We start from the raw sequence: 26225 nt of genomic DNA, 5'->3' as shown, positions 1-26225 counted from the left end.
CAACAGGAAGGCGCAACCGAAGAGGTGAGGAAGTACGGAAACCATCAGCTGTACTTGCTTATAATGCTGCAAAGAAAGGTGTAGATTATTCTGACCAAATGTCTGCATACTACACGTCTCTAAGAAAAAGTACAAAATGGTACAAGAAGGTAGCAATCGAGCTTCTGTTGGGTACATGTGTGGTCAACGCTTATGTAATATTCAACGAACATCGGCAGAAAAAAATAGAAATGTTACATTTCAGAGAATCACTGGTAAAGTCACTTATAGCACCAGCCGCAGCACCTCAGCAACCTGTTCGGAGGAGACCATCACAGAACCACAAATTTTTGCAGAGACCAGGACCAGCACGATCATCACGAAAACGATGCCTGCCGTGCTACGAGAAAATGAGCAGTGAAAGGGGAGCAAAAGAAGCACGAAAAAAACTCTAAGCGGGTTGTAACTTATTGCAGTGGGTGCCCAAATGAACCTACCATGTGCCTTGATTGTTACAATGCGAAACATATGTAATTTTATATATCAAACATAAAATGTTGTAGTTGTTTTCTTCATAGTTTTGTCAACAGTGTGATTGGTTATTTTTAAATACACATTTTTATTAATACTACTGAGACTTTACGTACATTTTTACCTCCCAACCACAATCACTTTATATATGAGAAAACACCATGCTAACTTTTATTTTAACCGTATTTATTAAAACAAACATTATTGTGATAGGCGTTGAACATAAAACATGGCCTCAAACTCTGGCGTAAGTTAACAATTCATCATAACAACGTATAGCGATAGTGCGTCACCCGTGCCACACTCCGCCCAGTTATAACCTATAGAGTGCGTCACCGGTGACACACGCCGGCATTCTGAACGAAGCAGCATGTGTCACCGGTGACGCACGTCGTCGTGAACGTGTTAAGCAACAAATACTAACATTTTCTGAAAGTGTAGGAAATTGTTACCTCATGTGTGAAAGTGGTACAGCCTTTAATGTGTTACATTACTGAAAACATCAAAACTATTCACTTTGCTTCTGGTAAATGCTTACAAGTTTTTTGAGCTAAACTTGTTTCAGTGTGTGGAGGAACATTTTTTCAAGACAGTGGGGAGCTGGAGTTTCCTGTGGGTAATGATGTCCAGCGCTACCAGAATGACGCAGTTTGTTCCTGGTTCATCACAGTATCTTCTGATAAAGCAGTTGAACTCTCTTTTATTCAACTTGTTTTCGAATCCCCTGAAAATTGCAATGAACGTTACTTGAAGGTGTGTTTGTTACTGATTAAATGTCCTGTATATTTAGTGTGTCTTTGTATAGTATAAACATTATTTTCATTTAGTATTTATGGAATTTATTCATAGGTTTGTTTGTTTATATTATATGTAGTTACATACAAATAATTTGAGAATGAAATGACTGATTGACCATATATGAGCTGCCTTTGAACATATGTGAGAAAATATGGCTTATAATAGTAGTCGTGTTTAGGAGCTGGATGTACCACTAGACATCTTGATATTAGATCTATAAGAACAATGTTAAACTTCAAATACTTTCATGATCTTTTTTGTGGAATTTTTGAGATGTCTCATTTTTAAGGTATAATTAATACGTAATATGTGATATTTTAATTGGCTATTTAGAAAAATTATCTAAAACCTTTTGGTATTTCATTGATTATATACTTAAAAAGTTAGCACTTACAAGAAAGTATAATATACATTTGGATGCATACTAATAAGATCTCTAAAATTAGGAATCTTCCATAGTTCTAAAACCAAAAATAAGGGTGTAAAAGTGAAATTTAACTTTGTTCTTATGCGGAAAAACTCAAGGTCGTTTCACTAAAACTGGCTCATAATGAGATAGTTCAGAGGCAACCAGTAACATTTTCACTTACATCAGCATATTATAACTGTATAATATGTTTTAAAACCTGAGAGGGCAGGTTATTTTTATAATAAAGGTTCAAAGAATAAAACAGGATAATTTTAGACATATAAATTTAATGCCTGCAAGTATTGTTTTAGTAATTATAAAAATTAGTTTAATTACTTTTTTCCTTTTTTGGCATTATTAGCTGACAGTTTTAAAATAATCATTTTTGTTGCTTTACATTTGTTTTATATAATAACAGCTTATTTAAGTTATTCAGTATGGTAGAATTAGTATAAAATCCTATACACAGTGAACAGATTTGAAAAATAAATAATGAACTTTCAATTGGCAATGTTATTTATATATTATATTAGACTTTATTTGTATTTAGTATACAATATTAAACTGTTCCAATAACACTTTTTTGAATTCTAACTTTTAGAAAATTCAAAAATTTTATAAACATACTTTTTAATTGCTAGTAATTTTTTTCTCATGGATTTTATCTTTAAATTACATAAGAAACATCAGTGTGTTGTAAATTAAAGCTTGAAGATGTAATGTAGATTTAGGTCTACACATACAAACATATACAGGCACATGCACATGTACAAACACATGGACATACATAACCTATGCAATTTATGTATAGTCTTTTTAAATTTTATACTATCATAAAACATACAAATACATGTATCTACGTTTAGGTGGTACAATTGGTTTTTGCTTGTGATAATTTTTTTAAATTTGAAAGTACACAATCCTTTAAGATAACTTCTCTGATGACATGAAAGATAGGAAACATTGTTTTTACTTTTGAATTATTTTAGAAACCAGTATAAAAAGGTGGGCTATACCTTGAAAATGTATCATAATATGTATTACTAATATAACATTTTAAGAATGATTTGATACCAAATTTTGTGTAGTCTCAAAAACATAAAAGCTTTTTGATATTATCTCGAACAGTGAAAGTAATAAAACATAAGGCTATACCGTACTGAAAGTGTTAAAATATCCCTGAATGTGAATGTTTGGATTTATTGACACACTGTCATTATTGTAAAAGCACATTATTTTAAATGGCTGCAAAGTATAACTAGGTGATATAAATCACAAATATATATGGGATTTATTGAATTGAACTATATCATTGACATAAAACTCAGTTCAAAATGATAGAATAGGTAGGTGGAAATAAATAATTTTACAACTGATGAAATCATATATTAATTTAAATAAACTCTCCAATAATATAAGTTTTATTTTTGTGAGGCATTTCGTACTCAATGAGAATATCTTCGGGGATTCACACAACTGAATACAAGTAATAATATTGGAGAGTTTGTTTAAATTAATATATAATTTCCAATAAGAAAAGAGCTTCAAGAATGTATGATGAAATGATGTTACGTCACTGACAAAAAACTTTCATAAAAGGCCAAGCTATGCATAAAAGGCAGTGTAGAACTGACTTTTGCTACAATAATTTTTATAATCCATTTATCTTGCAGTAGATAATTTTATCTTTTATACTGTAAAAAATTGATAGATATTTTTATTGCATTTCAATTTGTAGATAATTATTTAATTTTGAAGAAGAATGTGAAAACCAAAATTTGATGCAACACTCCTAATTAAAACTATAATGATTGTATTATAATGCTGCAATTTCGGTAATTTATATGGAATATATTCATTAGTATTATGTTGTTTATAAGCTTTTATTAACATTTGTGAAGAATTTAATTCTTATTTTAAACAGATCAATGATCGGTTAACTCTCACAGAATGGAACTACTGCAAGACCTTGACAACCAGCGAGCTTCCAGTAGTTACCTCAGCCACAAACATGGTCAATGTCAAATTTCACCCCAGCATCGGGATAAACAACAATCATTTTAAGTTGTCTTGGAGAGCAGTTGTTCCCAGTAAGTAACATTTAATAGAGCATAAGTAATAAAAATAAACACAAACAGAAAGAAATCTCATCAGGAATTAATTTATTAGAATTTTATCTATATTTAAATACTCAAAAATACACTCAAACATTACTAAAGTTGAATCTTTAAAAAACCAACTTTTGATTAATTGGATATTTTTCAAATGTCTTTCAAACTGTGAAAGATAAGAAAGAATAGTACACTTATTGTAATGAAAATATTTATAAGGAAATGACAGGTTGGAGTTTTGCATCCATACTGCGAATATTTTCTAAAAACCAATTCACTGGGTCTGCTTTACTTGTTTCCTACAATATCTTGCCCAATGAGCTTTTGTCGTATATTTATCTTAAACAACTTTAACGCTATCACTTTCAGAAGTACAAAGCAGGGACTGACTATGGAAATTTTCAATTCTACACTTGGCTTTGTGAGATTGTGTAATAAAGAAAGAAATTATGCACATTAAGGTTGGCTCCACACTACACTAAACATGAGATTGCTTATCTTGATGTAATGATGAAACGTACTGCTTAGCAATAACCCCATATTAAGAACTGAAAATTCTTATTTTAGCTTAAATTTTTATATAGCTAGTAATGTTATTGGATGTTAATAATAATAGCCAGAATTACAATACTTGTACATCACATACAAATCCAAGTTCTTCAATATATGATTACTGTGATACTGTGTTTTTATATTGTATTTTCATCGTACGACTAAAATTTGCTAAAGGCAGACTCTCTTTTTTTCATCTGTTCTAAAATTTCCTCAAGAGAAGTTTAAATAAAAGAAAAACATTTTTACTTGATGTATCCAACCTTCATATATTTATTTCTTTCATGACTAATTTATGGTTTCTATCAAAGACTGATATGACAAATGAATGCGACAATAAATGTTTCCACTATATTGTTGTACAGGATGTGGGGGAGAAATTGAGGCAAAGTCTCATGGAACCATCGACTCCCCTCGGTTTCCCCACAATTATCCTCCAGATCAAGAATGTGAATGGAGGCTGATGGCTCCACCAGGGAAGAAGTTACAGCTGCTGTTCAACACCATAGACCTCGAGCCCTCTTCTGACTGTTCCAAAGATTACCTTAAGGTCACTTTTTAATACTTACACTGTTCTCCTCAATAAGTGAATAAAAATAAAAATACAATTCTATAGTCATTGAGGTTGTACTGTGTTTTCAGATCCATGAATACGTCCTTGATGAACCAGGAAATCTTCTAGCACAGTTCTGCAACTCTAGTACCCCAGAGCCTCTGACAACCCATGGGTCAGCAGCATACATCATCTTCCATTCTGATAGTTCAGGACTTCAGGGGTCTGGCTTTCACATTGTCTATACACTTGTCGATGGTAAGAGTTTTTAAACTGAATTTAGTTAGATATCCAGTGTTTTGTTCATTGCCATGTATTAAAGACTACTGTCACAGGAAATGTAGGTAATAGTAAGCTACCACAGAATGCACAGTGGTTACATTAACAGGGAAAACTAGTCAACTGCCATCCATGCCATTGAGGCTCCGCTTTTAACATGGCGCTATAGTTTAAAACTACATTGTAAATAAGAATTCATCTCAAATCAATAAATTTTTTATTTCTCAATGATAATTAATTTAAAAAAAATACAATTATCTGTTAATACTAATTGTTTATAATTTGTATTCAGTATACATTTTCCCATCATAAATTCAATTTTGAACATAAATTATAAACTATCAATTAATCTTAATATTTTTCATGTCTTTTAGCTAACCATATGTACTTCAATATTAATATTTATTGAACAGAAATTTTTTACTTTAATTTTTTTACTCTGTAAAACTTAAACATTTTTCGTAATTAACATTTTTATTTCAGACTGTAGAAATGGTATGAAAATATTACGTGGGAATTATTATTAATTTGTTAGAAGTGCAGTTTAAAATATGTATACAAAACTTTATGCTGAATGCAACAAAATATAATTTTGTATAAACAACTTTTATCCCTCTTGACGCCAACGCCCAAGGCTACCAGCCACCCGACCCGTCACCGCCAGTGCCCGAATCAAACTAGCCAAAACCGCCAATCCTGATTTGACGTTTATGTAATCTATTATGCTTTGCTCTGCACTATCCTTACTTCTTATGTAAATTAAATTCTTGATTCTTGAATGTTTTTTTTTAATTTTGTAACATATCATATGTGCTATACAATAGTGTTAGTATGAATAGCTTTTCATATAGAACAATCGTTTACACAACAAATTCACTTCGAATCAAAATATTGGTAGAAAAAGAAATATTTTTACTTAATGATAACATTTTTATTAAATACAGATATTATATTCAAAACTGCTCACAAAAATTCAGAAATTAAGTTTGAAAAATAGTTTCACAAAAAATACTTTTAGTTAGTGTTGACATTAGAAGAAATTGAATATAGCTATAATTACTTTTACAGTAGGAAATAAGTTTGTAAATACTTATATAGGATTAAAATGAGAGCATTTTCTCACTATCATAAGTTTATATTGTAATGTTTAATAAGAGAAGTGAGACAAATCTCTTCAAACAAATTATATACATACATACATTTGTTCATGTCACTTCTAACATGTGTATTTAGGAAAATGCAATGGGTGGACACTTTTTTTGTAATTAAAAAAAAATATCTTTTTTCCTACCTTGGGCTATACTTAGTCTATAGAAAAATTTTGCTCCTTGCCATTGGGCACTTTGACAAGGGTTCATCACCAGCACACTACACTTAAACCGGTGCTTGATCACCAAACCACTTGGCTGCAAGTCCATCAACCAGTGAAATTGTAAACTCGAGTCTTGATAGAGGATTGTCCATGTTGTTTTTATGTAAGATATATAAGTTTAAGACTATCCATCCAAAAACGTGAAATGTTACCTTTAACCAATATTTGAGTGCACAATGCTCGTTTAAATAACACTATAATTGAAAGAATAAATTTAAGTTTACCAAATTTGCTTATGAAAGTACAAGGCATACACTCCTTTATCAAATTTGTTACATACAAATCTTGTTTTCTTTCTTCTTCCCCAAACTAACCTAGGATAAGCTGACTAGATTTAAAAGACAATTCCACTGTCTTCCACTTCTGGTTTAACTTGAGCTGTGTCTATGATCAGCGATACCAAAAAAATAAATGTAACAGATATTAGGTGCTTTAGTTCATTATATTTTATACTATAAGAAGAATTTTACATTAATTAATACGCTTATAAAATAGTTGTTTGTGATATCACTAGTCTATATCGGACACTGGCTCTTTTTGCCTAAAAGCCAATGTCTAATAATATATTTTAATACCACTCAATTTAAAAAAGTCTCGTTTAAAAATAATTGTTACCAAATTGACATTCTAGAATAATTGATTTAAGGAGTTATTATCGTGCATTGTTTGTCAACCAATAGGATGTGGAGGTGTGCTGACTGCTCCCACCGGAGACATTTCTCCCCCAACAGACACTGACGAGAATTACCTTGATGATCAGGATTGTGAATGGAGAATCCAGCTACCATTGGGAGACAAGATCATGATAACTTTCAACAAGTTTGAACTTGAGGACAGATCTCCTTGTGATGATTTCTTGGAAGTAGGTGTTAGGTTGTTGAGTAATGCATGTATTGGACTATTTTTAAAATTTGTAATGATTGTACTGACTGAGCTGTGGTGAATTGAGTATAATACAAATATAGACATTTGTACTGTTGTATTGGGAAGACCACACTAATGTTTCCATTACATTAACAGGTGAGGGATGGAGGCAGCAACACTTCCCCCATGGTCGGCCAGTGGTGTGGCTCAAACCTGCCTCCTGACTTCACATCCTCCTCCAACTTACTTACTGTTGTATTCCACTCGGATGCAATTTTCGGTGGTTCTGGTTTCACACTGCATTACAAAACTGGTAAGACAAACATTACTTTTAGACACAACATATACACGAAAATGTTTACTGATTTAAAATTATGTATATCTTTTTGAGTTATGTACATTAACCACAATCAATCACAAAAACTTAGAAACCTATGATAAAGAAGTTTCATCCAATTGGGATAAACTTAAGCCTCTTAGTGCTGACTGAAGATGGCTCTCCACAGCAAGACTGAAATATTTCAAAATTTGAATTGTAACAGCAATTTTTCGATGAGGATTGAACCAGTAAACCTTGATAATAACCTCTCTGTATAAGGGACACGTACACAGCCAGACTCCTTCATATATTTTTATGTAAATGTTTCTCTTTTTATGCTGTAAATTTGTGTAAATATAACTACATAAATTGTGCATAATTCTATATTATAAATATGCCTTTATAATAAGAATAAAATGAGCAAATATATGAATGTAGCAGTATTATTCAGAGGACAGAATATTAGGTGAGGCATTATTTATTAGCTTTTTTAATGAAATTGGCTTTTTCATGAATAAAAATTAAAGGGAGATAAGGTCATGAGGAGTCTTGGGATAAACATCGGGCGGACTTGTTTACAATGCCGTGCTTGGCAGTCAGCAGAAGCCAGCATCCTCTTGTACATTTCTTAAATCATTTCCTCCTCCAGGTCCCTTAACCCCTGTGTCAACAGTACTGTGAACATACATCTCCCCCAGATGCTGTCTCCTAATCACTGCACTAGATGTTTGCTGGTATTGTTTGAAGGGTACAGAGAATAGTGGCACATTTCTACCATTGTTTCTGCCATATCTATATGTTATGTTTGTGAAATACTCCTTATTGTAGTGACTAAAGTTATTTATTTATTTGACATACTGTCATATATTTATAAACAAATACTGATCTCAATTTTGATGTAGCTACTGAGGTGCTGTTTCACCTGCATATAGCTTCTCACGCCTCATCACTGAAATACAGCCATTCCACAAGATAATAATTTCAAGAAATAAATTGTTTTTTATGTTTATAACATTTTAAACCACTTTTATTACTATTGGATTGGTAGGAAAATACAATGATTATTTAAATTTCTATAACTTATTACAAGTATTATGATAATCCAGTAATAATCAATATCAATCAATCACTGGATGAAATACGAGGTGTGTTCAAAAAGTATCGCAAATTTTGTGTATTTTCAAAAATATTTATTTATTCGTGAATATCTATTTTGTCCCCTTCAAAGTAATCCCCCTGGGATATTATACACTTGTGCCAATGTTTATTCCAATCTTCGAAGCACTTCAAAAAATCATTTTTTGTACCTTGTTCAGCTCCTCCTTCGAGGCCGTCTCTATCTCGTCAACCGTGGCGTAGCGTCGTCCTTTCATGGGCCTCTTCAGTTTTGGGAACAAGAAAAAGTCACAGGGGGCCAGATCTGGGGAATACGGTGGGTACGGTATCATTAGTGTGTTGTTTTTGCCCAAGAAGTCGCGTACAAGCAGCGATGTGTGAGCAGGGGTGTTATCGTGGTGCAAAAGCCAATTTTTGTTTTTCCACAAATTCGGGTGTTTCTGGTGGATTGCTTCGCGCAAATTGCACATAACTTGCAGGTAATATTCCTATAGCAAGAACTCATGATGCACCACACCCCTGCAATCAAAGAAAACTGTAAGCAAAACTTTCACATTCGACCGAACTTGGCGTGCTTTTTTCGGTCTTGGTTCGTGCGGCAGCTTCCATTGAGATGATTGAGCTTTGGTTTCCACGTCATAACCATAAACCCACGATTCGTCACCAGTTATGACCCTCTGGAGCAAATTCGGGTTGTTGCGGACAGATTCCAACATCTCATTAGCAATGTTCATGCGATGCTGTTTTTGATAAAAATTGAGCAATTTTGGTACGAATTTTGCGGGGACCCGTCTCATGCCCAAATTATCGATTAAAATCAAATGGCATGAGCCAATCGATATGCCTAGGTCCTTGGCAATTTCTCTAACAGTGATTTGACGATTGGCCAATACCATTTTCTTCACTTCATAAGTTTTTTCGTCTGTTGTTGGTAAAACATTTCTGTTGGCCTTCTGAAAACATTTTGTACCACTGATAAACGTTGCTTTTGTCCAAATTAGCTTCTCCGTATGCCACAGTCAACATTCAGAATGCATCCGCGCACTTAATTTAGTTTTTCACACAAAATTTGATATAGGTTCTTTGTTCCATTTTTTTTGAATAGGTAAGACGAACCAAAACACGTGCAAGCAACGCAGCTGTCAACAATTAACTGAACTTTCAAAATGGCCGAAATTGTCAACATAAGTGAGAGACATATGTACCAACATAACGCCACAAAAAAATCGAAAATTCGAATATACGTAACCCGCGAAAATTCAAAATTCGCGATACTTTTTGAACACACCTCGTATTATCCCATAAAGTAGATAAAATTATCATACACAGAGATTATTATATAATAGATGACTTTTTTATTGAATTATTTATCCATATGACTGTAGGAGTAACAATTCAATAAATGAATTGATTGGTAGCCTACATCCAAATGAAATGTAAGTTTTCATTTGATGAATCCCAAGTGAAATGTATCACCCAATCTTTGTTTACTTCACAATATATTGCTGTTAAAACAGGAATAAAACATTTATATGATAGTTTAATTGAGTTTCTAATAATATACTGATTTAAATAATATAATGATTACCTTAAATATTATGTTACGTATAGCCTCTTTATTTTGAAATGTTTCAGTAGTTAAAAGTCATCCGTATTCTGTAATAACTGACAAAGACCTATTCAAACTTTAGAGATAATGTCTTGTAAAGGAATTTAACAAGACAAACAATCCTGAAATTATTTCACCTGAAAACAGTAAGACAGAGGACAAATATATAAGGAATATATTTCTAGATTGTCAAAGATAGACCATTGTCAAAGTGATAAAGTCCCAATTCTTCATTGAGTTGCCCAAATATGTGGAAGTTACAAAGAGACAGTTCAGGACTGTAGGTCACAGTTCATTTCCAGATGAATTTTGTTTAATTTTACTTGAGTCAATATAGCTGTGTGTGGCCAAGCGTTGTCATGGAGCAGAAATGGTTTTTGAATTGGCATTTCTCGCTTTTTTATGGTAGGCCAATTTTACGGCATCAAGTAGTTTGCAGTACCACACAAGCATTAATTGTACAACACACATGGAGAAAAACGTTATGGCAGTATTCTTTTGAAATCCTGAGAAAATGTGGCAAGAACTTTTCCTGCAGAAAGACAGGTTTGGCTTTCCACAGTGTGGTGTGGCTTTTGTTTTCCACTGACTCTCAAAGGCTACAAAATTTGCTGTGCTAGTTGTAAAACTTGGGTTCTTAGAAGCATTTTTTAATGGACTTTACATTAAGTTGACACAAAAGTTTAGCAGGTTTAACACCTTTCAAAAAAATTAATGTATTAATTAATAATGCATTCCTCAACAAATGTGTGCAACTCTTACTTAAACATGAAGTTATTAAATGAACATCTTATCTGTGAGCTGTACTACACCATCACACAACCCTCTTCATCTATGAAGTCTTGAAAAAAAATCTTGTTAGTATTTTATTTATACATACATAAATCTTTATTGTCACAAACATTTCACAATATAGCACAGCTATAAAACAGATGACATTGTCAAATATTAGCTACACTACTCTTGTGTTTTGGATGAGTAAATCCAAACAACGAAACATATAATACAATAAAACAGGGACAGGGGGGGATAACTTAATTATCATAGGAAAGCAATAATGTCAACTTGTAGACCTACTTAAAAATATAAAAACCAACATAACAACTCCTTAATGTTACCTCGAAATGTGCCTGAATACATTAATTCCTTAAACCTTAAAGGTAATTTATTAAAAAGTTTTGTCCCCATGTAGGATTGTGTTTTCCACCAATTTCAGATGAAGTCTGAGATAATGAAAATTAGTTTTATACCTAGAATTATGATTGTGTTTATGGTTTTCATTACAAAGGTTGTTGTAATTAGACTTCACTGTTAATAGGGTTTTGAAAATTATTAGGCACGGTACAGTTAAAATTTTATGTTCATTAAAGATAGGCTTACCACCTTCTAAGGTGAGCCTAAAAAACTCTTCTTAAAAATGTCTTCTGAATTTAAAAAATTGTATCTATATTTGTTAAAAACCTCCAGAACTCAATCCCATATTTAAGAATTGAAAAAAGTAAGCATAATATATAAACGAGTTGGTATGTCTCAAAATAAGCATTTGAAAGCATGCTGAGTTTAACTTTCTTAAAATAGTTTCAAATTTCCAATGCAGTAGTGTTATCTGCATAAAGTATTAGACTGTTTGATATGTTTGCAGGGAGATAATTTATGTACAAAAGAAACAAAAGAGGTCCTTGTGGAACCCCAATTTTAATTGCTCCCACTGTGATTTAGATTTAACATATTTTCTGCAGATGACTGTCCTTTGATAACATTTTAATAGATAATATTTGATCCAAGATATTAAATTCTAAGAAAGTTTAAAAGCATTCAACTTTTCAATGAGTATATCATGATTAACGCAAACGCCTTGGACAGATCACAAAACACACCCACTGCGCTCTGAGAGGTATCCAAGGTCCATGACACTCTTTATCCTCATACTTTTTGGTTTAACACTAGCTATCCACTCCCAGTCCCCTCTAAGCGGAAATGTACTTAAATAATTAATTCATATCATAATATCACTTTCTATCTGTAATTAATAACATATATTGTGAATGTTCCAGTTTGTGGAGGGCTATTTATTGACTCCACTGTAGTTATGTCTTTATAACAATTATCTTCCAATATCACTTTTTATCTGCAGTTAGTGACATATATAGTTAATGTTCCAGTGTGTGGAGGGATATTTACTGGCTCCACAGGAGAGATTCGATCTCCTAATTATCCTCTTCCATACTCTTCAGGGTGGAAATATGTCTCTATAATAAAAATCTCCCAATATCACTTTCTATCTGTAATTAGTGACATATATTGTGAATGTTCCAGTGTGTGGAGGGATATTTACTGGCCCCGCAGGAGAGATTCGATCTCCTAATTATCCTCTTCCATACTCTTCAGAGCGCGAGTGTGTCTACATCATTAATACCCCTCCCAGCACTGCAATCCATCTACAATTCAAGGACTTTGATATAGAACAGTTGGGAGAAGATTGCTATTATGATTATGTGGAGGTAAGTTCTGAATACCGCAATACTTAATGGTAAATGTCAAAGATTAAATGACTAGATAAATCTTTACATATGTATGTTAGTTATATGTGGTCTGAGAGTATTTTCTGACAGACATGTATATTCATGCCTGATATCACTATCATGAAGTATAAAACACAATAAATATTGTGTTTTTTAGGTTAATAGTTTTTTCTTTTAATATATTTTTTGTATCTTTAAGTTAAATTTTAGACGAATTTAAGAAATAGTTTCTATTCCTTTTAAATATTGACATCTAACTTTTAACAGGTGCGGGATGGAGACAATGCCAACTCTACTGTGCTTGGAACGCTGTGTGGAGACCAAAAGCCAGCTGATATCTTCTCTACTCACAACTACCTCTACATCACTTTCTCTTCTGATGCTTCTTATCAGTACAGAGGATTTCTTGCCCAATACAGCACTATACCCATTCGTAAGTACCCATACATAGTTAAGTAAGTCAAAAGAATATCTATAAATGTATCCTTAATTATTGAGAAGTGATGACTATATCAAAAATTTCTTTCACTGAAAAGTGATATAAAGAATACTAATTTATAATTTATGTTGTACAGGGTGAGCCAGTCAAACCGGCGATTTTTAATGAGGTGTAATGACTTGACCTGCATATTGGAAAAATCATTTAATACTAAAAATCTAAAGTACTCAACTGGAAATTTAGTTTAAACTCACCCAAACGTGATTTACAGTTTACTTTTTAAAAATTGTGTCACTTAAGTGATGCCCATTAGAATTTAGACATTGATCCAGTCTTGAACGAAAGTTATCCATAGTGTCTCGGAGCATTCTCAAAGGAATAGCATTCACTTCATCACGAATTCGTTGCTTCAGATCCATTACAGATGCTGGTCGGGTTTCAAAAACTTTTGCTTTTAAATAACCCCACAGGAAATAATCGCATGCGGAGAGATCTGGCGATCGTGGTGGCCAAGAAATGTTCCCATTCCTGCTGATAAGACGATTCGGGAACAAAGCTGACAGTTCATTCATAACCACTCTTGCCGTATGACTGGTAGCTCCATCTTGTTGGAAAAACGTTTGTTCATTCACTGGAAAGTTTTGAAGTGTAGGAACAAAAAAGTGTTGCAGCATATAAAGATAACGCTGTGAGTTAACTGTAATTGCATTCCCATTATCGTCCTCAAAGAAATATGGGCCAATTATTCCTCTTGACGATATCGCACACCACACAGAGACCTTAGCTGAGTGGAGAGGCCTTTCATGCATGGACTGAGGATTTTCTGGTGCCCAATACCGGAAATTTGGTTTATTTACAAACCCGCTCAGATTAAAGTGCGCTTCATCACTCATCCAAAGATTATGGATGAGCTCTGGTTCATCCTCAATCAACTGTAACATTTGCTCACAAAAATGCAACCGAACACCATAATCTTGTACGTTTAGAGCTTGCACAATTTGTAATTTGTAGGGATGATAATTCAAATTTTTATGCAAAATTCTTCTTACCGAAGTGAAGGAAATCCCTAATGCTGTGCTATGGCGTCGGGCAGATCGACGTGGACTTCTTTCCACTGCTGTGCGCACTGCATTCACATTCTCAGGTGTTCGCACTGTTTTCATTGATCCGCCTTTTTTTTTTGTTGTTGAACCTGACGATTCAAAATTCTGAATCCAGCCTTTAATAGCGTGGGCTGATGGCATAGGAGCACGAGGAGGCAGGCGGAAATGACAGCGAAAAGCACGTTGAGCACCGACGTAACTTTCACCGCCAGTGTAAAAGGCTTTAACAGCGAACGCACGCTCTTCACCGGACCAACGCTGCATGGCGACTAAACTTCCCAGTAGGGAGGACAAGAATAGCGGTGACCTTCACTTCTCCCCCCTCCCATCACGCAGCTGGACTCGTCTACAAATCGCCCGTTTCACTGGCGCACCCGTTATTTAACAAGTGAGGGATCTAGATATGGGAGATTGTGAGAAGGCAAGCTGCTTACACTTACTTCTTCAACACAGATCTGAAAAGTAATTGTGCAAACCGACACATATTACTGGGTACACATTATACTGGGTATACTTAAAGTCTATTTCTCCTACCTTAAAACCTAATCTGATGTAAAACATCTACTAATGCAGTGGTAAACTTTCTAGCAATAATAACGGTATTTTTGTATTTAATATTCAACATTGAAACAGTTAGGATTTTCTTTGCTATAGCTCTAATTTTGTTATATGCTAAGGATACCTTATCTGTTTCACCCTGTTTATAATTAATTGTATTTTGCATGAAAGAGATTTTTGAAGTGGGTTCATGAAAAAAAGTCAAATTAAATAAAGCAAAATGTTTAAGGGACTTTGGTTGGATATAATGATGACATGCAGAAAGATATAAGGGGGAATAATACAAACTCTGAACCTGGTTCTATATTTACAAACAACAAAGAATAAAATAATTTTGAAAAATATAGCAAATTGCTGTGAGTCAATCACAAATTTAGGATGGTTTTCATACATGATATTGTTAGAATGCTACAAAGTTAATACTAATCGACAGCCAAGATCACATCTAAATAAGTTAACTGAGAGTGTTTTAATATATTTTAAGTTATTCAGAGTAATGTGGCTGCTTACTTCTCTGTTAACATCAACTTCTTGAAGAATTGAAAATTATTAGAATGTATTTGGTATCACTCACATAATAAATTATATGAAATAAAGTTATTGATATAATATGGGTGTATTTATGCTATTTTGTTTTACTTAGTTCTTATAAATTTCACCAGCTATAATATGTTACAGCTATACTTTTATTTTATAGGCAAACTTATGTATACTTATGTATTTATGATTAAGAAATGTACTTACTTAGTGGAAATTTTGCTGCCTCAATATTTTATTCTAGTTTTTAAACTGTGCGCATTTGTAAACAACAGTAATAGAATAGGAAATAAATCATTCTCCTGTATTTATTAGCCTATTTTCAGTTTGCAAATCAAGCTTTTTTGGTGTATCTTTTATATCTTTGCACTTCTATATACAGTCTCTATTACCCAGATGGTTTTAGCTTGTGGAGGTATCCTGAAGGAAACGACAGGAGTGATCTCGTCACCACAGAACGAGGATGGCTACCTACCAAACACTGTGTGTCAGTGGGTGATCTCAGCGACACCAGGCTGGATCATACGGCTGGACTGGTTAACGTTCCATCTGGAGTATAGCAATGAATGTGCTATGGATGCAGTTACTGTGTATGAAAATTACACAGCCACTGGAAACAGCTCTCTCATTGACAAGTTAGTGCCATTATAATCTGTTAAACTTTTTAAAGGGAATTCATGCTTATGAGTTTGTATTGATCATACATTTTTAAGGGTAAAACCAACCCTATTAACAGATTTTAATAAATTCATTACTGTTGAGTTGAGGTTTTGTTTTATAATATTCTACGCTCCTGATAATTCTAACTCGTCAGGTCTGGACTGTATATAGAACTATCAGAAACTTTGAATATATCATTAACACATGGTATGTGTGGTGAGAGCCTTTGTCTAACGTCTACAGAAGTCGAGTAGTAAATCAACAGATTAGCACGTGGGAGAAGCTTAGTAACATGTAACAAACACAGAAGCTATTGCTGTCATAAGATCTGCCATGACATGAGGGCTTTGTTGTGACGGATTAAATATCAGGAAGTGGTAAGGAGACTACTGTGACAGGCATGTTGGACTCTGCAAACTTAACATAATTAATCCTAGAAGTATGAAAGATAATGTGAAAATAATTGACATTGAGGCTATAGGTGAAAATTATATTCAACAGAAGAAATTAAACATATATTTAAAGTACAAAAAAGATCCAAACAACATTTTAAATACCATGAAAATTATTAAAAACTCTAATTTGAGTACAAAGACATATTTTCAGAATAATATATAATAATACACATTTTAAAGATTTTACCATAATAAACTGTCAATTTTGTTTAATCATACAATCAACACATATATATACATATGTTTTTATTCCATTATTATTTATTTTGTTATAGTTATTTGAGGTTAAACATCTTGATCATGGCATTCCTGTCAAAATGTGCCAACAAATAAATATTATACTTCATGTTTATTCAAAATGATTATTATAGTAGCTACAGATAGTGATAGCCAATGATATATAGAGCTTTATACCAGGGGTATCCAACTTACAGAGGCTAAAGGGCCAAAAATGAAACCTTGAATGTAATGGCGGCCATGTACAAATACTTTAAGTTTAAAACTGCAATAAGAGATTATGTAAAGTTGTAAATAAAACGAAAGATAGTATAATATTATTTTAATTGTTATTTTAATCTAAGTGTTTGTTTTATCGAATTTGTACAATTTCGTCGAATCTTGTACTAAACTCATAAATTATTTCTTGGATTTCAAAACTGCTGATAAATTAAGAAAAATATACAGATAAAATAATTTTGCAATCATTATTTATATGTCAACGAGAATACATTCATAATTATATTATTTATCCATGTGAACATTGTGGGTGATCAGCTACAACCACCAAAGAACGAATATCCACATCTAGTTGTGTTGCAGCCAACCTAATGAGATGAAGTAGAGAGACATCAGAAAGCTGGCTTATATTTTGGTTTGATTATATTAAGACTATATAAGATTATAAACTTCATGGAAAAGAATACACTTTTACATAAATAGGTACTTCCAAGCTTCTATGACATCTTTAGTCCAAAATCTCTCAATTTTGGAAATCTTTCTTTGGGAAGTAATTTAAAAAAATCATGAGCGCTTTCTTTGTCTTGTCATTAGAAACATGTCAGCTTGCATATCACATAATTCAAGTTATAGTTCAGGTGGTTGGTCTTCAGTTGTAACTTCAAGAGGATTATTATAAAGCAGTAGACTTTTGACATTTTCAATTTTGTAGAATCTTGTACTGAACTCATAAATTATTTCTTGGATTTCAGAACTGCTGCTAAATTCTTTAGATAACTGAATACAGCTTGAAAAATGTATCAAGTTCTTGTTTTCCAATGTCTGTTTGAACACTTTTAGCTTACTTCAAAACACATTGGTGATGCTTAACAAATCTGATATTGTTTAAATTTTTCGTTGAAGACTTCAGTTCAAAATGTTAAGGTGGTTGGTCAAGTCTGTTAGAAAAGCTAATTGAACCAAAAGTTCTGGATCTTAAAACTTCTTTTTAAGTTCAATTGTGTCAGATGGCACATATTTATTAAGGAATGCAGGGATGTCTTTTATTATAGCAATGAATCGTTTCATGCACTTTTCTGCAGTCAACCACCTTTTATGGTTGTATAATAGCAAGGCTCCATACTCAGCCTCTATTTCATGTAAAACTGCTTAAGTTGTCTGTGTAAAAGGGCTTGGTTTCCATCTCTGACCAGGTTTATAATTGTAATCACAAGTTTATAAACTTTATCCTACTTGATGGATTTTTCACATAAAACTTCCTGGTGGATTGTCGGACAAGTTACTCCATTCTCCCTAAGCAACCCTACTAATTCAAACCTTTTACCTGCCATTGCTGATGCCCCATCTGTAACAATGGCTGAACATTTATCAAAACAGCCAATTTTGTCAACTGCTTTTTTAAAGCGTCGTAAATGTCTTTTCCTTTTGTTATTCCATAAAGAGAACACAACCCAAATAGTTCTTCCTCACTAGGGAAGTCTTCAAAAGTAGTATATACAAATATTGAGATATGTCATCTGAATGATCAGTACTTTCATCCATACAAAGTGAAAAATGTGGGCTTTTTTAACCTGGCCAAGCAAAGATGTTTCTACTTGCTCACACATTTCAACAATCCTTCATTTTATGGTTTGATGTGAAATTGCCATTGATTCAAATTCCTCACTTCTAATATAGACCACCAAAGTTTCAAATTTTAAGTTTCATTAAAAAAAATTGTAGGATATAAGATCATCATTAATTGAATTAAGAAAAGAATAAACCTGAAGCAGAGGATGTCTAGGATTGAGCAGGAGGGGAGTAGCTGAAGTTACAGTCTAATGTTGCCGCACTGTGCAGTCTGAAACTGTCACTGCCACCAAACACATCACACTTGCTCTGTTCTAACCTTATTTCACCACTCTGTCACAGAATTGCTTCCTCGTCACAAGGCTTGTGTCACTTTGAATCCATCTTGGTTATAGCATAGGAAATAAGCCATTTGTTTTATTACCATAAGGGCGATGTTTAAGTTAGTAAAATAAAAACTTTTATTACCGAATTTTATACTTGTCAAAAACATTAGATCTCACATTTTGGGTACTATGCTTGATTCTAAGAAAAATAGCATCAATCTTTCTTAGTGCTCTGTCTGCCCGTAAGTGTTTTTCATAAAGAAATATTGTTTGAGGACAACTTATAATACAATGATGAAATTTTGTGGTTAATTTATTTTAGTACGTGTCCTTATAGGTGAACTAAAAGCAAAAATCTTTTGCATTTAACTTTGTATGATAGCTTAAATAATTTCACTTTCAATTATAAAATAAAAAGTTTGTCTTTCAAAACTCTGTTTTAATAAAAAAAAATAATAATATAGTTAAAACAGTTCACAAATAGTCACTAAACATATCGTACACAATTTGTACTCTAACATCAGACCACGACACAAAGATAGAGAACACAACTGACCATGTTACTCAGCACGTGCGCTTGGCAGGGCCAGAGCAGAGCGTAGTAGAAATTTGGCAACAGGGTGGAGTTCCATTGCCTAGGAATCGACTTCAAGCTATTGGCTGCAGCAAGCCGAAACCCTGACAACACCCGTTTGACGTTTCCGATGCCGGGTTTGTTTGACTTTTAATTCAACTATAATTATGTTGACAATTTTAAAGTTTTATTATTTTAAGTTTTCAAATGATATAATAAAATTATTTACTTGTTGTGTAATCATATTACTTGTTTTTTTAAAGAAGTTTTGATTTTTGAACTAAAATTTATTTTTTTTATAATAGTGCATGAAAGATTTTTTTATTTGAAATTTAGCAAAATTTTAAGAGACTTGTAAATTGTGAAGGTGGTTCATAATATAGAGTAAATCTTGTACTCATTACTGGGAGGTTGGTACTCCAAATATTGGAAAATCAACAATTTAATTATATTTTCAAATTTGCTCTAATACTTTGATATAATTATATAACGATTCTTTCCATCTATCCACAAACCACTTTTATATCACCTGATATTTTAATGACCACCAATTATGGACTAAAAGGGTGGCCTAATACTGAGCATAAGATTTTGTTAGCACCTAATATTGTGTTTATACAAAATTTTCCAAAAACAATAAGTTACATAATGTACAGTTACTTCATATGTACAGCTGATTTAACAGAATCTCATCTCTAAACACCTTATCCGTCTTGGCCTCCTGGTGTGTCTGAACTGCCATTTCATGTTAGTGCAGGGGGTTTCCTTATTGGTTGTTTCACTGTATCATTAATTTTCGTAGGTAATTAACCTGTAATAGCCTAGTGGAGCCATGTGGACACATTAGTATGTACAGTTATTATTCATAATGTGGTACTTCTTCTTCATTACCATGGTTGATAAAAATCATTGATGATAAATCCTCTAGGTATTTGAAAGCTGCATTAATGTATGTTTTCAACATGCTATATAGATTTATTTATTCAGTAAAGTCACATATATTAATAATTGCACTAAAAAAAAACAAAAAATATACTGCAAAATTGATGTGTCTCTGTAGGTACTGTGGTCTCAAACTGCCACCTGCGATAACATCAACCTCCAATGTGTTGACAGTCAGGTTTCACTCAGATGATAGTGTGCACCGGGAAGGTTTCACAGCTCACTATGTCATGGTCGACAAGAGGAGAGGTTAGTTCTTGTGTGCCATGACTTTTCACTTTCAATATTTTAGCTTTTGAATTTTCATTCATAATAGTAGGATAGTAAAACTGCAAAATTACTATTGAAAAGGTAACCAAAAATTACACTATCTGACATTTTAGGCAATTAAACATATTAACTGTTGGGAATATTAAAATAACATTTATTTTACCTGTTGGGAAATTGATCTGTCAAGAGTATTTTTCAGCAAATTAATATTATCTTTTCATAACAATCAATTAATGAACAATTTAGAAATGATGAAGATATTAAATATAATGTATGTTTGTTGTATAATTTCTTATGTACTTGCATTGGAGCCTTGCAAACGATATATGAACGCATTTATTTTTTCCTTTTGAATGAGAAAAAGTGTTAGCATGCAATATTTTTGTGTTTGTAATTATTTTAATGCACATTGTGTGAAACATGTAGGATATTGTTCATGGAAATCTTTTGATTTGGTTGGTACCATAAATATTTTGGTATATATTCTTGTACATGAGTAAGTAGCGAGCAAACAGCAACCACACTCATATGTTATGGTACTAGATGTAGAGATAGAATTTGTTAGAGAGTAGGTCACAAGGTATGTTATATTAGATTATTTTGAATGTAAGGCTTACAGATTGTTTAGAAACTGAGTGTGTTTTTCAGTTTGTGGGGGCGTATATCGCATGATTTCCGGGGCAATCGAGAGTCCAAACTATCCGGACAACTATCCAGACAACAAAGAGTGTATCTGGACAATCCAAGTTCCACAAGGGAGACAGATCAGCCTCAAATTTGAGACTTTTGACCTTGAAGGTTCAGGAGAGTGCAACTATGATAGTGTTACCATCAGGTAAATGCTTGAAGACGTTTTATTAATTGTAGGCTAATTGCTGTTCAGTAATGTCAATTAGGTATGTGATGAATGCAGATAATATAAAACATATTTTGACCTGATGTACTGTGTGATCCTAACACCACAGCACCACCATAATTGTCTTTTAAATTATTTTTCTGTTTATGTCTCAAGGACAAGACTTGCTATGAATTTGTGGCAAATATTGTTTTTTATCTACTGAAATCTATTACCTCTGGAATAGTCAAGGAATTATTTATTACTTGTAATCCTAGCCATGTTCTCGTACAGTTCCCTTTTCATAAACTCCAAATTTTAATACCTTTCTTATATAATCCAATCCTAATCCTAATAATATTATAAATGCGAAAGTGACTTCTTCTGTTTCTTTCACTTTCATGTGTAAACTATTCAACCAATATTATACTTAAATTTTACATGGACATTCTTAGGTCCCCTGGTATTATATATATATATATATATATATATATATATATATATATATATATATAATACCATATATATATATATATATATATATATATATCAATTATTAGACTTCTTGATACAAAGTTCCTTTAATATTTCGGCTTTTTGCCGTTTTCAAAAAGGTATAATACAAAATAACAACACAGCAACAAAATTTACAAAAGTAAATAAATAAAAACTGACATAAATAAATAAACAAGAATTTTTGAACATGTGGTTAACACCAAAGAGAAATAAATAATATCATAAACAGAGAATGAATTTAGAAAAATAATTTAGAAAAAATAATACATAATAAAAACAATTGATCATTTCATCTTTTATTCAGACCAAAGGGTAATTTTGATTTTAATATTAACTGATGTGATAATATATATATATATATATATATATATATATATATATATATATATATATATATATATATATATATATATATATAGGCTTATTCTTATTTCGAAAATCCCCTAAGGCTACACCTCTCTGATCTTGAAAGTAGTGAAAAAATCCCATTATTAAATGATTTGCTATTAGATTTGAGCTATGACCTCTGGTTTCCCCGGACAGAACTTGGGAGAAAAGCCTGCACTGGTCAGCCATTGCAAATTGATTACAGCAGTTTCAAATAAAAAATGACCAGATCTTATACTATTTCTAGCAAATGCACTGTTTAAACTACATATTGTACCAAATTTCAATTTTGTTACATGCCAGAAAGCGGGTGACTCTATATAGTGAGTAAGTCAATACCACAGAGGGTTAAAAAAAGATGTACTACATACCATAGACATTCTCAGAGGAGGGGGTAAGATCATCATCATCAGAGGTTTAAAAGAACAGAGGAAAGAAGTTCTTTTCTGAAGGAAGTTGTGACTGTTATGAGTATAAATAGACCAAGAGGACAGTTGTGTGAACAGTTCTGGTTCATGTAAGGGGTTGAGATTACCAGATGTTTAGGTTAACCGGGAGGGTTGAAATTATGAAGTTAATAAATCTGTCAGGGTTAAAATTATGTCAGAAGTCGACCAAATGATTTGACTGGATGTGAGCTAATTGGATTAATACAGTCTGCCCTTATATACCAAAATCATATCCATCAGATTTTGACCAAGGGTTCATAAAGTGATTTGAAAGACAAGAATATTTTTGTGAGTCAATCTATAACGCCCTCTGTCCCTATCTACAATGGCTATAGTAAAGTTTATCTGTATACACATAATAATATTGTACAAAATTTATATAATATATAAGGAAAATTTGACTAGTGGAAATTGTAAATTTCACTCTTATTCTTCAGAATGTTTACTATTCTAAAATCTCTGTCCCTATCAACTAATTCTATTAAAATTAGGATTTTTTGGGTTTACGGTTAAAGATTTGGGAAACATACAATTGACCTTATTTGTAGATTGCCCCATTTTGTAACAGGTATTAAAATTAAATTTGATGTACTGCCAATCATTTGACCACTATCTGGCTCAAAAACTAAATTCTCACATGAAAATTACAAAACCTTTACATTTAAATTCATTTTACTGCCAAGCCAATGAAGATAGGGCAAACAGTTACTAAACCTTCTTTGTAGATCATGTAATTTCCTAATTTCTGTAGAAAATTAGATTGGAGCAGTTATCAGGCTTAAATAATATGAAAATTCATAATGAGAAAATCACTACATTTTCAATTCTGTGAGCGTTTTGTTGCTTAACCATAAGATATGACAAAAAGACACTAGCTCTTTTATATAGTTTACTACATTCTACACTATTGATTTCATCAGATTTGAGTTAGTTCTAACAGTTCATTCGCTATCAGGTTTTAAAGAGAAAAAAACACGTGAAATTCCACAAATTCTTTTGAGGGATTAAAAAGTAAATATCTCCAGTTTTCAGATTTTCCTGTTGGTTACATTGCAAAACTTCTTGTATGCCAAATTTTAAGTTTCTAGCACTTCCAGAAGTAGATTAGAGTTTGGGTATTTGAGTAAGTTACACTTGCGGCTGTACATCAATGTTAATAAAAGTCTGGAGGCCCTCAATAGTATTGTGATAACTCACACTATAAAAACTAAATTCTGCATACTTTTATGTAATGTTATGAAGTACGTTGTGGGCATAATTATTACTTTGTTCACAAACCCAAAATGGGGGATTTTGGGGGCAATACAAAAATTTCAAATGACAAGTCCCATTGAGTGTCCCTCATTTTAAAGTTTCTGATAAACAACTAACAACACTAACTAGAGGTCTCTATTTTAGCCCAGTACAAAATGGTGGCCAATTTAAAATTTTAGAAGTCAAAATAAACTATTTAAAATCTAAGTATAAATAAAATTTTAGAGCACCTAAAATGTTTAAATTTTAAGCACTACTCAGAAATGTTTAAGTTGCTCCCAAAATCCCCCATTTTTGGTTTGTGAACAAAGTAGTCATTATGCTCAAAAAGTACTTCATAACATGACATAAAATGTGTAGAGTTTAGTTTTTCTATGGTGAGCCATTAAAATATTAACACAGGGTTTCCAGACTTTTTATTAACCCTGTATATTAGATAGATAAGTGATTAATCAACTCTACAAACACTGGTTTATAAGTTCAGGTTATAGATTTGTAATAGTAGTCGGCACAAACAATCTGATGATTCGTTACAAGCTATATAATGTCTACTCAGGAACGGACTACACGAGTCTTCCCCATTGGTCGGCAAGTACTGCAGTACCAAACTGCCTCCTGAAGTGACCTCTCTCACCAACGGATTGTGGATCCACTTTAGCTCTGATAGGTCTAATCAGGCAAAAGGCTTCAGAGCCTCCTGGGATGCCACTGCTACAGGTAATCTCATCACTTCCAAGATTTGGTTCCCACATTAAAATTTAAATTAAGAGGAACTCTTTTGCTTTTTTATAATGTTTTGTTAAAAAAAACTAAAAATTCTGCTAGAAAAAGTAAAAAACACTTGGTGTGTATGTATTGTATGTTGTAATTAAAGGTTTTCATATTTAAAGACTGTAATTGAAACGTAAGATTTATTTTAGTGACAGGGATTTTTTACTGGTTCATAATTTTTAACTCTCACATTAATATTGCTTTTATATGAGTTTTATTTAAAAATAAATATACAATAATATTCAATTATACACAAACTACAAAAATCTCAATAGCTCTATCTGTAGTCAATAGTTATATTATTGTATTTGTTATTTGTGTGGTTAATCTTCATGTTGTAATTAATTGTAACAAAACAAAAAATTCTTTTAATATACTATTTAAACTTACTGCAATTAACAGATGTCAAGCAAAAACAACATAAATGTTTGCACTCGTCACACATTATTTAACACATTCATAATAATCAATAGCATGAACATAAATATTTATAAAGATTTTAACAAATGTCAGTACATTTATATAAATTAATATTGAATCATAACTACAATTAAATGAATAAGTTCCAATAAATACCACAAATACAATATTATTGGCAATTATATTAACAGTAAATTGCCAATCAGTTTCTTCACGTGGCTGACATTATGATACTATACTACCACTTGTTTTATAATACTTAATTAATAAATAATTAACTCAGAATAAAAGGCTGAAGAAAAAATTATGAAACTTATATTGATTATAGGACTTTTAATAACTTCATTACACTTTAAGCTTCTGATATATTCAATACTTCCAACCAGTACAATGATAATGACCTTGCTCTTGAATATTTGGAGAACTACTTAATAAATAAGGGTGTAATAAAAAATTATTTTAAATAGAACAAAAATTGAAAGAAATTATGTTTTATATTGTACATCTAGGCTGAGTAGGTACCTCAAAAAGTGAGGATATTTATGGGATTTCCAATGCAATTATGAAAGACATAACAGACATAATATTAGAGCCAGTTACTTATTTATTAAACAATACGCTAGAACAAAGGCTAACCCCTCTAGCTACCAACCAATCTCATTAGTTTCAATGCTTAGTAAAATATTTAAG

At 32.3% G+C, this 26225-nt stretch overlaps 1 protein-coding gene across 2 annotated transcripts in view; it reads left to right on the top strand.

Moving 5' to 3' along the window:
* Nucleotides 1-26225, top strand: part of LOC124362892 (cubilin-like) — a 205892-nt gene that overhangs the window by 31180 nt on the left and 148487 nt on the right. For both annotated transcript variants that reach the window (XM_046817770.1, XM_046817778.1), the window contains 12 exons: nucleotides 1076-1263; nucleotides 3642-3807; nucleotides 4746-4930; nucleotides 5023-5191; nucleotides 7265-7446; nucleotides 7605-7761; nucleotides 12809-12993; nucleotides 13282-13447; nucleotides 16058-16286; nucleotides 20752-20882; nucleotides 21552-21738; nucleotides 24901-25061. In XM_046817770.1, coding sequence (XP_046673726.1) covers nucleotides 1076-1263; nucleotides 3642-3807; nucleotides 4746-4930; nucleotides 5023-5191; nucleotides 7265-7446; nucleotides 7605-7761; nucleotides 12809-12993; nucleotides 13282-13447; nucleotides 16058-16286; nucleotides 20752-20882; nucleotides 21552-21738; nucleotides 24901-25061 — 2106 coding nt within the window. The remainder of the gene's footprint in view (nucleotides 1-1075; nucleotides 1264-3641; nucleotides 3808-4745; nucleotides 4931-5022; nucleotides 5192-7264; nucleotides 7447-7604; nucleotides 7762-12808; nucleotides 12994-13281; nucleotides 13448-16057; nucleotides 16287-20751; nucleotides 20883-21551; nucleotides 21739-24900; nucleotides 25062-26225) is intronic.

The sequence above is a fragment of the Homalodisca vitripennis genome, chromosome 1, assembly GCF_021130785.1.
Source record: "Homalodisca vitripennis isolate AUS2020 chromosome 1, UT_GWSS_2.1, whole genome shotgun sequence".
Taxonomy (NCBI): Eukaryota; Metazoa; Arthropoda; class Insecta; order Hemiptera; family Cicadellidae; genus Homalodisca; species Homalodisca vitripennis.
Note: the sequence above shows the minus strand (reverse complement) of the source record. Positions and strands in the feature narration are given on the sequence as shown.